General features: G+C 41.3%; 1 protein-coding gene across 3 annotated transcripts in view; it reads left to right on the plus strand.

The window, feature by feature from the left end:
- The window catches only part of nsmce2 (NSE2 (MMS21) homolog, SMC5-SMC6 complex SUMO ligase), a 212608-nt gene extending 210161 nt beyond the window's left edge, over positions 1-2447 (plus strand). For all 3 annotated transcript variants that reach the window (XM_073052871.1, XM_073052853.1, XM_073052862.1), the window contains one exon: positions 2220-2447. In XM_073052871.1, coding sequence (XP_072908972.1) covers positions 2220-2243 — 24 coding nt within the window. In that variant the 3' untranslated portion in view covers positions 2244-2447. The remainder of the gene's footprint in view (positions 1-2219) is intronic.
- The last annotated feature ends 13244 nt before the right edge of the window (positions 2448-15691 follow it).

Here is a 15691-nt window from a genome sequence, read left to right on the forward strand (position 1 = left end):
TTTCGGAAAGCATCAAGTTGGATAAGTTACCAGGACTGGACAGGATGTACCCCAGACTACTGTGGGAAGTGAGAGAGGAGATTGCTGAGCCTCTGGCGATGATCTATGCATCATCAATGTGGAATGGAGAGGTTCTGGAGGATTGGAGGGTTGCGGATGTTGTTCCCTACTAACAAGAAAGTTAATAGGGATAGCCCAGGAAATTATAGGCCAGTGAGTCTTACTTCAGTGGTTGGTAAATTGATGGAGAAGATCCTGAGAGGCAGAATTTATAATTTATGAACATTTGGAGAGAATTGTATAATTAGGAATAGTCAGCATGGCTTTATCAAGGGCAGGTCATGCCTTATGAGCCTGATTGAATTTTCTGAGGATGTGACTAAGCACATTGATGAAGGAAGAGCAGAAGATGTAGTGTATATGGATTTTAGCAAGGCATTTAATAGGGTACCACATGCAAGTGTTACGAACCCCGTAACTGGGTCACTTACCAGCAAAGATAGAGAGGTCCGTTGAAGTCTGATGGTACTATCTTTAACAGTATTTATTGGTAAAAATACACAAAAATAATATCAATGCAAACATACAGATAATATACGTTGTCAATACTAAATCTAAAAGTGCGGGTATAATAATAATCAATAAGAAATAAGCTCTATCGTTGTCTAGGGGATAATGTATTGTCCGATGGAAATATAAAAGTCACTCAGTTCATTCAGGCTGCAGCCTTTGGTTGGAGTCAAGAAAGAGATTTTTAGAAACTTGCCAATTCCTTTTATGATTCCGAACCTTCGAGAGTTCCGTGGGTGTGGCCGGTCACTTATGGCCTCTCCGTTTGCTAAAGCCGTTCTTCCTTGGTAAGGCCCCAATCCCAGGCAAAGGGAAAGGACGCACGCGAGCCCCCCACCGGCTGTCGCTATTAAACGCTGTCACGGGATTTCTAGCGTCTCTCCTGGTGCGTCTAAAGGGGTTGTTCCCCAGACCCTCTTTTATCCTTACTCACGGGGTCTCAGATGTCAGTCAGGTTGGGATGATGCAATCCCTCAACCAGCCCACTCTGGTCATTCCCCTGAGGGGCTTCAATGAATTGTACAGTACTCAATACACAATTCCGTCTCCAAGAGACAATAGCCGTTATCAATGGTTCCGCCTTGCTGAGGCCAGGACACATTCCAAAACCTGTGTATTCTGGACGTCTCTCTCTCATTTCCTGGGTCCCTGACCCGAATTAATAGCGATCTTGCGATTCTCAAAAAGGAGGGGGCGACTTTGTACCCTTCGGCACCTCAGAGTTGTGGCACATTCATAACACAAGTAAGGAGGCTTGAGATCCAAGGGGACATTGCTTTGTGGATCTAGAACTAGCTTGTCCAAAGAAGCCAAGAGTGGTGTGGAGGAACCCTACTCTTTGTGATTTTTATAAATGACCTGAATGAGGAAGTGGAGGGATGGGTTAGTAAATTTGTTGATGACACAAAGGTTCGGGGTGTTGTGGATAGTGTGCAGGGCTGTCAGAGGTTACAATAGGACATTGACGTAGATGTGGAGTTGAGTTTAAGAGCCGAGAGGTAATGTTGCAGTTATATAGGACTCTGGTCAGACTCCACTTGGAGTACTGTGCTCAGTTGTAGTCACCTCACAACAGGAAGGATGTGGAAACCATAGAAAGGATGGAGAGGAGACTTACAAGGATGTTGCCTGGATTGGGGAGTTTGCCTTATGAAAACAGGTTGAATGAACTCGGCCTTTTCTCCTTTGGAGTGACGGAGGATGAGATAGAGGTGATCTGATAGAGGTGAATAAGATGATGAGGAGCATTGATCGTGTGGATAGTCAGAGGCTTTTTCCCAGAGCTGAAATGGTTGCCACAAGAGGACTCAGGTTTAAGGTGCTGGGGAGTATGTACAGAGGAGATGTCAGGGGTAGGTTTTTTATGCAGAGCATGGTGAGTGCATGGAATGGGCTGCCATCAGTGGTGGTGGTGGAGGCAGATACAATAGGGTCTTTTAAGAGATTTTTGGATAGGTACATGGAGCTTAGAAAAATAGAGTGCTATGGGTAAGCTTAGTGATTTCTAAGGTAGGGACATGTTCGACACAGCTTCGTGGGCCAAAGGGCCTGCATTGTGCTGAATGTTTTCTATGTTTCTATCAATAAGGAATATTTTCTGAATAAGTGCAAATTTGTATTGAATTTGTTTTTCTTTCTTTCTGAAATAGATGCCCAGTTGTTGGGTGCGATAATGGAGATGTGAAACAACTTGATCTTTCAATGGATACTACCCTGAGGAGGGCTATTGAGAATCACAGAAGGCGTCAAAAACCATGATTCCTGGTCACAGATATAGCAGGCAATTGCAAAGGAAATTTTGTCAGATCTACTAGAAAGTTATGCTGTGAGATGAAAATAGTTCTGATTAATCAGTCAATTAAACTATTTGACCAAAATTTATGTTGTGTTATATAATGTTTGTTTTGTTAAAATCACATATTACAATGCCATTTATCAGCTTTGCTGTTTTGTGATTTGCCACTCTTTTTTTTTTTGTTTTATGTATCTGCAATAAATCTGGCTTTTTTCGGTTTAAATTACATGCAATAATTGATTGGCTGCCATCAGAGAATGTCATAATGTGCTGTAAATTAGCAAAACTGTTTAATACACAATGTTGAAAATTCTGAATGTTGAACAGTGATGACAAAGCAGAAGAACATGTAATTGGGTGGTAAGAAGATTTGCATCGATCTCTTAAGCAAATTGCACATAATATATGGTTTTGTGAATTGCTTGACAGAAATCTCATGGATTTTCAATGACCCGCTGACTAAATCAGTTAGAATTCTTTGTCTCACTTACATATTACAGCTTGGAGGTTTAGCTTTCTGAACTGGAGGTGAAAGTAGTATTTACAGAGACAGCTGATTCCAAACTAGCAAAGCATCCATAAGGAGCTGGCAGCTGTTGATTTTCCAAAATAAAATCCATTTGAAAATACATTCCTTACAAATTTAACCAGGAAAAAATGCCAGATTCACTTCAGATACATAAAACAAATAAAGTAGTGAGTGGGAAATCCCTGACACCAGAATTGATAAATGGCATTACAACCTAGTGAGAACACACTGGCAACACACAAACTGACGTTGAGACTTTTTCCAGGTATCAGAGGGAAATCATAAATTTTAAACTTTCTAAATATTGGAAAGAAAGTGTGTTCCACTCTTCAGAAGGTAGTAACTTCAAGTCAGATTCCAAAGTACACTTATTATCAAAGAATGTATAAATTATATAGCAAGAAACCTGAAAGAACCCAATTTTTTAAAAAGACCAAAGCGCAGTGCTCCCAGAGAAAGAAGAAAACAAACAAATCATGCAACCAATAGAAGCAAGCGGCAACAACAGCATTCCAAACCAAATTGAGTCCTGAGATCCAAATCCCTGGAGTAGGCCCAAAGCCATGGTATTCAGTTCATCATATTAACATGGCAAATTGTCACTAAGTTTGCACACATGAAGCACAGCAACTGAGGGTAGTCTCACAGCCTTAGCATCACAGACAGAGGAGCCCCCAGACTATCTAGGCTGACTTTTAAATTATCCAAACTTTGCACTAGAAACCGCCTCCCACCGCACTGAATTGGTCCAGGCCTAGACTTAGCAGCCAGAGAAGCCGTTCTCGACCTCTCCAAGTTGGTAGGCGCCCAGAGGATTTCAACCTTGCCAGACAGCCTGCCTTCTAATCAATCTGGGTCAGCATTTAGATTGTCCAAACAGCATATTGTACCTCGCATTAGGACCTGGGTCTTGCCATAGTGAATCATTCTGGGCCTAGAACATGCTGCACAGCGATTCGCTTCAGGCCTAAATTTTGCTGCTGAAGAAGCTGTTTTTAACCTCTCCAAATTGGCTCAGTGCTTAGAGTGATATACCCTTGCACTCAGGCCAGCTGGGCGGGCAACAGAACTCTTCTGTCCGGTATTCTCCCCTCTGAATCGTCCACTCCAGCCAGCGTGGCTCCTGCTCCAAGTGTGATGATTTTTGCAGCACACCAGCTTAGATCAGTACTTGGAGATACGATATGGTGGCCAGTACATAGACTTGGATGTCTCAGGGGCAGAAATGGTTACTTAGAGTGCCAAGCTTTAGATGTTTCAAAAAGGACAGGAGGAAGGCAAAAGAGGTGGTGGCGTGGCACTACTGATCAGAGATAGTGTCACAGTTGCAGAAAAGGAAGAAGTCATGGAGGGATTGTCTATGAAGTCTCTGTGGGTGGAAGTTAGGAAAAGAAAGGGGTCAATAACTCTACTGGGTGTTTTTTATAGGCTGCCTGATAGTAACAGGGATATTGAGGAGCGGATAGGGAGACAGATTCTGGATAAGTGAAATGATAACAGGGTTGTCATGGTGGGAGATTTTAATTTCCCAAATATCGATTGGCATCTCCCTAGATCAAGAGGTTTAGATGGGGTGGAGTTTGTTAGGTGTGTTCAGGAAGGTTTCATGACACAGTATGTAGATATGTCTACAAGAGGAGAGGCTGTACTTGATTTGGTATTGGAAAATGAACCTGGTCAGTTGTCAGATCTCTCAGTGGGAGAGCATTTTGGAGATAGTGATCACAATTCTATCTCCTTTATCATAGCATTGGAGAGGGATAGGAACAGGCAAGTTAGAAAAGTGTTTAATTGGAGTAAGGGAAAAGGAATTGGAAGGACAAACCAAGGTAGAACATACAAGGTAAATAACCATATAACAATTACAGCACAGAAACAGGCCATCTCAGCCCTTCTAGTCTGTGCCGAACGCTTACTCTCACCTCGTCCCACTGACCTGCACTCAGCCCATAACCCTCCATTCCTTTCCTGTCCATATACCTATCCAATTTTTTTTTGGTAGGACACTGAGGAGTGCAGTAGAACAGAGAGATCTATGAATACAGATACAAAATTCCCTAAAAGTGGCATCACAGGTAGATAGGGTAGTAAAGAGAGCGTTTGGTACATTGGCCTTTATGAATCAAAGTATTGAGTATAAGAGTTGGAATGTTATGGTGTGGTTGTATAAGGCATTGGTAAGGCCGAATCTGGAGTATTGTGTACAGTTTTGGTCACCGAATTACAGGAAGGATATTAATAAGTTTGAAAGAGTGCAGAGAAGGTTTACAAGGATGTTGCTGGGACTTGAGAAACTGAGTTACAGAGAAATGTTGAATAGGTTAGGACTTTATTCCCTGGAGCGTAGAAGAATGAGGGGAGATTTGATAGAGGTATATAAAATTATGATGGGTATAGATAGAGTGAATGCAAGCAGGCTTTTTCCACTGAGGCTAGGGGAGGAAAAAACCAGAGGACATGGGTTAAGCGTGAAGGGGGAAAAGTTTAAAGGGAACATTGGGGGGGGGGGCTTCTTCACAAAGAGAGTGGTGGGAGTGTGGAATGAGCTGCCAGATGAAGTTGTAAATGCGGGCTCACTTTTAACATTTAAGAAAAACTTGGACAGGTACATGGATGAGAGGTGTATGGAGGGATATGGGCCAGGTGCAGGTCAGTGGGACTAGGCAGAAAAACAGTTTGGCACAGCCAAGAAGGGCCAAAAAGCCTGTTTCTGTGCTGTAATGTTCTATGGTTCTACAGCAGAAATGTGGCAAATGTTCAGGAGATATTTGCATGGTGTCCTGCATAGTATGTTCCAATGAGACTGGGAAGGGATGGTAGGGTACAGGAACCGTGGTGTACAAAGGCTGTTGAAAATCTAGTCAAGAAGAAAAGCTTATGAAAGGTTCAGAACACTAGATAATGATAGAGATCTAGAAGATTTATAAGGCTAGCAGGAAGGAGCTTGTGAATGAAATTAGGGGAGCCAGAAGAGGCCTTGGTGAGCTGGATTAAAGAAAACCCAAAGGCATTCTACAAGTATGTGAAGAGCAAGAGGCTAACACGTTAGAGAATAGGACCAATCAAGTGTGACAGTGGAAAAGTGTGTATGGAACCAGAGGAGATGGCATAGGTACTTAATAAATGCTTTGCTTCAGTATTCACTATGGAAAAGGATATTGGCGATTGTAGGGATGACTTACAGCGGACTGAAATGCTTGTGCGTGTAGATATTAAGAAAGAGGATTTGCAGGAGTTTTTGGAAAGCATCAAGTTGGATAAGTCTCCGGGTCCAGACGAGATGTACCCCAGGCTACTGTGGGAGGTGAGGGAGGAGATTGCTAAGCCTCTGGCAAAGATCTTTGCATCATCAATGGGGATGGGAGAGGATCAGAGGGTTGCAGATATTCAAGAAAGGGAGTAGAGCTAGCCCAGGAAATTATAGACCAGTGAGTCTTACTTCAGTGGTTGGTAAGTTGATGGAGAAGATCCTGAGAGGTAGGATTTATGAACATTTGGAGAGGCATAATATGATTAGGAATAGTCAGCATGGTTTTGGCAAAGGCAGGTCATGCTTTACGATCCTGACTGAATTTTTTGAGGATGTGACTAAACACATTGATGAAGGTTTATGTAGTGCATACAGATTTTAGCAAGGCATTTGATAAGGTACCCCATGCAAGGCTTATTGAGAAAGTAAGGAGGCATGGGATCCAAGGAGACCTTGCTTTGTGGATCCAGAACTGGCTTGCCTACAGAAGGCAGAGTGGTTGTAGACGGGTCATATTCTGCATGGAGGTCAGTGACCAGTGGTGTGCCTCGGGGATCTGTTCTGGGACCCCTTCTCTTCATGATTTTTATAAATGACCTGGATGAGAAAGTGGCGGGATGGGTTAGTAAATTTGCTGATGACAAATGTTGAAGGTATTGTGGATAGTGTGGAGTGCTGTCAGAGGTTACAGCAGGACATCGATAAGATGCAAAACTGGGCTGAGATGTAGCAGATGGAGTTCAACTCAGGTAAGTGTGAGATGGTTCATTTTGGTAGGTCAAATATGATGGTGGAATATAGTATTAATGGTAAGATTCTTGGCAGTGTGGAGGATCAGAGAGATCTTGGGGTCCAAGTTCATAGGATACTCAAAAAGTGCTGTGCAGGTTAACTCTGGTTAAGAAGGCATAGGTGCATTGGCCTTCATCAGCCATGGGATTGAGTTTAAGAGCTGAGAGGTAATGTTACAGCTATATAGGACCCTTGTCAGACCCCACTTGGAGTACTGTGCTCAATTTTGGTCACTTCACTGTAGGAAGGACGTGACAGCCATAGAAAGGGTACAGAGGAGATTTACAAGGATGTTGCCTGGATTGGAGAGCATGCCTTATGAGAATAGGTTGAGTGAACTTGGCCTTTTCTCCTTGGAGCGGTGGAGGATGAGAGGTGACCTGTTAGAGGTGTATAAGATGATGAGAGGCATTGATTGTGTGGATAGAGGCTTTTTCCCAGGGCTGAAATGGCTAGCATGAGAGGGCACAGTTTTAAGTGCTTGGAAGTAGGTACAGAGGAGATGCCAGGGGTAAGTTTTTTACCCATAGAGTGGTGAGTGCATGGTATGTGCTGCCGGTGACGGTGGTGGAGGCGGATACAATAGAGTCTTTTAAGAGATTCCTGGATAGGTACATGGAGCTAAGAAAAATAGAGGGTCATGTGTAACCCTAGGTAATTAATCACTAATTTTTATTGCAACACCAACAAATTACATTCAATACAACCAGTTGCCGATTATATTTTGACTGTTTAACCCAGCCACCCCCCAACCCTCATCCCCTCCCCCCCTCCCCTCCACCAACCGACTGAATAGTAGTGCATACACAGACAGAGTATTCCTATTTTAACAGATCTTTTAAGTTAGATATCAAATTTGTCCACATTAAGACTGTGTTTGGTCATGCATCATTTACTCCTGCTGATGAAAGTTCCAGGTAAGAAATGTCCAAAAAGCTCCGAAGCCAGTGAGTATATGGAATATCATGGGGAGGTTTCCAACGCTGGACTACAATCTTCTTAGCTGCAGTCAGGCCTGCCAGCCAGATTTTGCGTGTTTTTTCTATAAGGGAAAGGTGGGAGTCATCATTTTGAAGATGTACAGCGGGGTCCATTGGTAAATGTACCCCCATTAGTTCTGTAAGAGTACTGATAACCTTCCCCCACAAACCAAAAACCCCTGGACATTCCCATACAACATGTATAAAAGAGACAACAGTTCCGTGGAGGCAAAATGAGCAATATAGGTCAGGAACCAGTCCCATTTGATGTCAAATTCTCAGTGTTAGATATGGTCTATGACAAAATCTCAAATGTATATACCAATGATTTGAGTTTTTCAAAGCACCAGCAGCATTATTCCAAATCGCATCCCAGTCTCAGTCTTGTCCCAATTCAGATATGTCCCTATCCCAGGCTTTCATCCCTGATGTGGGCATATATTTCTGGGAGTTTAATTTAACATGATATATGACACTATCTGTCTTGGAGCACTCTGTATCTAACTTAAAATGGGATGGTCCCTTAAATCTGACCCCCAGGGAACCCCGTAGGCTTTACAAGCTGATCTTACTAGAAGGAAAGAGAGTGTTTAGCCAGTCCTTTCAATGGATACATTAATACTCTGTCTCATTAATATCGTAACTCCTTTCGTATGAGTACCATCAGCTGATGCCACAACAGGTTTATAAAAGTAGTTTTGAACCCTGGGAATGTAATTAGGTTTAAAATGTGTTTCCTGTAACAGCGTGATATCTATTTTCTTTCTGCTTAAGAAATCTAAAACCTTTGAATGCTTGTAGGAAGAGTTTAATCCTCTAACATACACTGATACAATAGTAAGATTTTCTAATTTATCTGAGTTGCTCATCTTCCCCTGGATCTGTTGTTGTAAGTTGGTTGTGGAGCCCTGAGTTACCCCCTTCCCACCCCCTTTCCATCACCCCTCACATTCAACCCTTTACTTTATAATATCTGTGACATTAGCAATGTCAGACACTGAACGTTAACCGCCCCCCTCTAGCGCCAACACATTAGAAAGGCAGAGCGTTTCTCATTGACAGTCATATCAAAGAGACGAGAAAGAAAAACCTGGTCAAACCCATTAACCTCTATAATTAAAAGCATTCCCGTCTCAAATATAACACATAATCTAGAGCTCAACAGCCTCTTGCGCGAGACTGTTGTTTTAATAGTCCGTCGCTTAGCGATGACACCAGTGACGTCTTATCTGGTTCCCGTGAACGTAAACAAGTCTACTGGAGACATAAACCAAAATGAACATGTACAACTAAAGTTATTCAGAACAAACAGTTGGTTTTCAGCTTCATTCTTGATGAAGTATTGACATTTGGGTGTGTTGAATATCACCTTAGAAAGTAAAAGATAAAAAGTATATTCTAGGTGGACTTGTATCACATTACCATGTTATCCTTGTACTAACAAGTTAACTGAGCCATTGCCTTAAAACTCTGACCTGCAATACTCAGAAACAAACTGGCCCCTTAATCAACTAAATACAAAAGTGCATCAAATGACTTTCTAGTAAAAGAATAACCAGAGAACTTCACACCTAGGATGTAACTTGCCCGTGCCTGATAGATTGCGCATATAGGCTGGAACCCTAGGTAATTTCTAAAGTAAGTACATGTTTGGCACAGCATTGTGGGTCAAAAGGTCAGTACTGCGCTGTAGGTTTTCAATGTTTCACCAGCAGGGCACATCTTGCAAATTCACTTTGCCTTTGCTCACCTCTTCACTATTGGCGCTGATAGTTTACCACAATTTACTTCAAAAAAGTGTTATTAATAATTTTAATTGAATTCCTTTGTTTTGCACACCTTTGTTAGTGCTATCTTATACAGAAGGATTACTCAGTTAACTATGAACTTAAGACTGTAAATCAAAATTCTTTTGAAAATACTCCCTAGGTCAGGCAGCATCTGTGGAGACAAATGGAATTTTCTTTTGAGGTAATCAGAACTGGATCAGTGAGAGAACAAACACGAGGAAATCTGCAGATGCTGGAAATCCAGGCAACACACACAAAATGCTGGTGGAACGCAGCAGGCCAGGCAGCATCTATAGGGAGAAGCACTGTCGATGTTTCGGGCCGAGACCCTTCGTCAGGACGCCCGAAACATCGACAGTGCTTCTTCCTATAGATGCTGCCTGGCCTGCTGTGTTCCACCAGCAGTTTGTGTGTGTTACAGTGAGAAAACAATTCTATTTAAGTTACGAGGTAGGGAAGAGACAGAGAATGTGTGTGATGAGGTGTTCAGGTGACATGTTTGCTTTAGGAGTGCTAAAGGAGTGCTGTCTCGAGAAATATAAACAGAAGAAAGCAGATAGAAGAGAAAAAAAATACAGCATCTCTGAGATGCAGAACAGTTGCTGGAAATATGAGATTGGATAATAACAATAGTTTTGCTTCTTACGTTTTATGCTTTAACATAGAAAACAGACGTTCACATGTATACTGACAAATGAAACAACATTTCTCTGGACCACGGTGCACAACACTGTACATATAACTGACACACACAGCACATAATATACCACTAGTAAATTAATAAGGTAAAAAACTTAATAAGTAAACAGTATAACAGTACTGGCACTTCATTCCTGAACAGGCCTAGGAGATGGCAGGGGTTCAGTAGTCTTATGGCCTGGGGAAGAAGCTGTTTCCCATCCTAACAGTTATTGTCCTAATGCTATGGTACATCCTGCCTGATGGTAGGGGTCAGAGGGATTGTTAGGCTGATGAGAGGGATCATTGACAATGCTAAGGGCCCTGAGCTGCTGATAAATGTCTCTGGTGAGTAGAACAGAAACCCCGATGATCCTCTCAGCATACTCACAATTCTTTGTGGGGACTTGCAATCAGATGCCTTGCAATTCCTGTACTATACAGTGATGGTATAGACACTCTCGATGGTGCTCCTGTAAAAATTGGTTAGAATGGGGTGGAGGGATGCAGGGAGCCTCACTTGCTTCAATCTCCTCAGGATGTGGATACATTGCTGTGCTTGCTTAACTAAAGAACGACCAGGTGAGATTGTGCACTCACTCTCAGATACTTGGATCTCCTGTATATGCAGTGGTCAGCCTGCACCTTTCTGAAGATCATCTCTGTAGCCTGGAATACACTCACTTGTCATGGTTTTAACTATTTTCAATCCCTCCCCCAATCTGTAGGTCTTGACTCTGATTCCTCTTCGTTCTACCTGTTGCATATTAAATTGCGGAATAACTAATTTGGGTTTTCCTGGCAAGATATGGAAGTAGATTGCCAGGCCTTCTGTGCAGGTACTGCTGCTACCCAGGTTGGGACCCGGCTGGATTTGAACTCAGGACTATCTGCCTGATAGTCCAGTGCTGATGCCACTACACTACCAGCCAGCCGTCCCTACTGATCTGTTACAGAATGCCAATCACTTTGGCTGAAGCTGGCAATGTACAAGAAGTTGAGTCTTTTCTGATACGTAGTTTTTTGTGCTTGTACTATAAACTGGGATTTAAATGCCAATGCTTTTTAAAGGAGTTTTAATTTTTTTCACACATTTCTAACATTTCTGTTTGTAAACCTTTTAATTGCATATAATATTTGCATAAGATTTAATTGCATATTTAGTTTTCTGGATTGCAATTGTTCAGCCATACTTCAGCAAGAAGACTAACTTTATATACATGTGTATTCACTTCACAAGATATGGTAATAATGTAATTACTCATGAAGAATTTAAAGCTGAGCTTCTGCCAAAAATGTGGTGCATCTATTTTACATCAACCAGACTTTCTTCATAACTGGAGTGAGTTGCTGAGTAAACTGAAGTACTGTAGTTAAAGGAAAGAGAAACAATGTACGTTAATTTAGTACCAAGCTTTCTGTGTTTTGCTCAGTGACATTCCTGTTCCAAATGAAGTCACAGAATCATCCAACCTAAAAGAGGCTTTGCATTTCACAATTTCTGTGCTGTGTCTCTGAAAACATTTTTCAAGTTTATGTAATCTGTAGTCATTGAGATTATTTCTCCATAACGGCCACAACATCATAGTTCAATGTACCAAATCATGCTCTAAGTTCATTGCCCTTGTTCCTGATACATCTCACATTAAAAAAGACATATTTCAACAATCCCACTGACTGTAATTGTGTCCCTTCCTAAAGATTTCTCTACATGTAGCATCTATCTGTACACTAATTGTCCCATCCTATGACTCTGGTTCCCATTCCCCTGCAATACTAGTTCAAACCCTCTCCAATGGCTCTAGCAAATCTGTTCACCAGGATTTTGGTCCCCCTTGAATTCAGGTGTAACCTGTATTTTTGTACAGGTTGTACCTTCCCCAGTAGAGATCCCAATCATTCAGAAATCTGAAACCCTGCCCACTGCACCAGTTCCTCAGCCACATATTCATCTGCCAAATTATCCTATTTTTATCCTCACTGGTGTGTGGTACAGGCAGTAATCTGGAGATTTTAATTTTTAATTCCATTTAGGGAAACAACATGGTAACAGGTCCTTTGGCCCAATGGGCCCACACTGCCCATCTGTATCCATGTGATCAATTAACCTACAAACCAGTATGTCTTTGGAATGTAGCTTTCTACCTAACTACCAATATGTACCACAACTTCTGGCTACTCATCCTCCCCTTTAGAATGCTATAGACCCAATCCAAGACATTCCTAACCCTGGCACCTGGGGGGCAACGTGCCATCTGGGTGACTCTTTCATGTCCACAGAATCTCCTGTCTGCCCCTCTAACTTTGGAAAACCATTTCACTGCTGAACTTCTCTTCTCCCCCTTCCCTTCTGAACAACAGAGCCAGAGACCTAGTTGTTACAACTTCCAAGTAAGTCAGTTCCCAAACACCCCAACAGTATCCCAAGCAATGTATTTATTATTGAGGGGAATGGCCACAGAGGTACTTTGCACTGTCTGCCTATTCCCTTTCCCTCTCCTGATAGACGCCTGTCTCACTCTCACTGTGGCTGCTCCCACCAAGGCCTCTCTACTTAAACCTAACTTTTTTTATTGGCCCTTGCCAAGATCCTATTTAACTCACAATCTCAGTCCCCACAGAAAATCCCAACAGGCCCTGATTCATTTCTTAAATCTAGCACTTAAATTGCACAAACAATTGTCTCCAATCTCAATTGACACCATTTAGAACTTAACGATATTGTCACTGTTTCTACGAATGCAAAAGATTTTCTTCCTGGAAGTACCATTTTGTCATGCTCATCAGCATTGTGGTTTTCCTGAACGTGACTTCTGATGCTCTAGTAATTCTCAGCACAGATTTGTGTTCAAAATTGCATTACTTTCTAAGTGCTGAAGAGAGAACACATGCATTTGATTTAACAAACACAAAATCAAACACCAAAATTCAAACTGCTGGCAAACTGATTATTTTTTTAAAAATTGAATGTGCATACCTTTAGATTGGAAATTGAGGCTCAATGTACATACATTAATAAACTGTAAGATTCTAGCTATTCATAAACTTGAATCCAAAATGGGCATAACGAAGTTATGGGTGTCACATAACTGACACAATCTAATTTCAGAAATATTTATGTGGTGGGGCTTGCAATAAGGAAAATCAAAGAAAACAATGAATAAATCTAATACACAATCCAACCCTTGCTGTTTAAAACAACATAACTTTTGTGGTTTGGATTACTGCCATTCCAGATATTTATATATTCTACATGTCAGCTTTTTTAATCTTAGCAATGTCTTTGATCAACTCCCTATCTAATTAACATAGATATATTACGTAAACTGCAAGATTATATTGGATTATAAAAATTTACCTTAAGGACTTCTGAACATATTGCAAAGAATTTCATTGGGTGAGGAACATTTAAAAGTTGTTTCATCTATAACCATATAACAATTACAGCAAGGAAACAGGCCATCTCAGCCCTTCTAGTCCATGCCGAATGCTTACTCTCACCTAGTTCCACTGACCTGCACTCAGCCCATAACCCTTCATTCCTTTCCTGTCCATATACCTATCCAATTTCTTTTTAAATGACAATATCGAACCTGCCTCTACCAATTCTACTAGAAGCTCGTTCCACACAGCTACCACTCTGAGTAAAGAAGTTCCCCCTCGTGTTACCCCTAAACTTTTGCCCCCTAACTCTCAACTCATGTCCTCTTGTTTGAATCTCCCCTACTCTCAATGGAAAAAGCCTATCCATGTCAACTCTATCTATCCCCCTCATAATTTTAAATACCTCTATCAAGTCCCCCCTCAACCTTCTATGCTCCAAAGAATAAAGACCTAACTTGTTCCACCTTTCTCTGTAACTTTGGTGCTGAAACCCAGGTAACATTCTAGTAAATCTTCTCTGTAGTCTCTATTTTGTTGACATCTTTCCTAGAATTCGGTGAACAGAATTGTACACAATACTCCAAATTCAGCCTCACCAATGCCTTGTACAATTTTAACATTACATCCCAACTCCTATACGCAATACTCTGATTTATAAAGGCCAGCATACCAAAAGCTTTCTTCACCACCCTATCCACATGAGATTCCACCTTCAGGGAACTATGCACCATTATTCCTAGATCACTCTGCTCTACTGCATTCTTCAATGCCCTACCATTTACCATGTATGTCCTATTTTGATTAGTCCTACCAAAATTTAGCACCTCACACTTATCAGCATTAAACTCCATCTGCCATCTTTAGCCCACTCTTCTAACTGGCCTAAAACTCTCTGCAAGTTTTGAAAACATACTTCATTATCTACAACACCACCTACCTTAGTATCATCTGCATATTTACTAATCCAATTTACCACCCCATCATCCAGATCATTAATGTATATGACAAACAACACTGGACCCAGTACAGATCCCTGAGGCAGACCACTAGATACCGGCCTCCAACCTGACAAACAGTTATCCACCACTACTCTCTGACATCTCCCATCCAGCCACTGTTGAATCCATTTTACTACTTCAATAGTAATACCTAACGATTGAACCTTCCGTTTGGAACCTTGTTAAAGGCCTTACTAAAGTCCATATAGACAACATCCACTGCTTTACCCTCGTCAACTTTCCTAGTAAGCTCTTCAAAAAATTCAATAAGATTTGTCAAACATGACCTTCCACGCACAAATCCACATTGACTGTTCCTAATCAGACCCTGTCTATCCAGATAATCATATATACCATCAATAAGAATACTTTCCATTAACTTACCCACCACTGATGTCAAACTAACAGACCGATAATTGCTAGGTTTACTCTTAGAACCCTTTTTAAACATTGGAACCAAATGAGCAATACGTCAATCCTCCAGCACCATCCCCGTTTCTAATGACATTTGAAATATTTCTATCAGAGCCCCTGCTATTTCTACACTAACTTCCCTCAAGGTCCTAGGGAATATCCTGTAAGGACCCGGAGATTTATCCACTTTTATATTCTCTAAAAGCACCAGTACTTCCTCTTCTTTAATCATCATAGTTTCCATAACTACCCAACTTGTTTCCCTTACCTTACACAATTCAATATCCTTCTCCTTAGTGAATACCGAAGAAAAGAAATTGTTCAAAATCTCCCTCATCTCTTTTGATTCCACACATAGCTGTCCACTCCGATTCTCCAAGGGACCAATTTTATCTCTCATTATCTCTTTGCTATTAATATAACTGTAGAAACCCTTTGGATTTATTTTCACCTTACTTGCCAAAGCAACCTCGTAGCTTTTGTCAGTTTGTCTAATTTCTTTCTTAAGATG

The sequence above is a fragment of the Hemitrygon akajei genome, chromosome 1 (assembly GCF_048418815.1).
Source record: "Hemitrygon akajei chromosome 1, sHemAka1.3, whole genome shotgun sequence".
NCBI lineage: Eukaryota > Metazoa > Chordata > Chondrichthyes > Myliobatiformes > Dasyatidae > Hemitrygon > Hemitrygon akajei.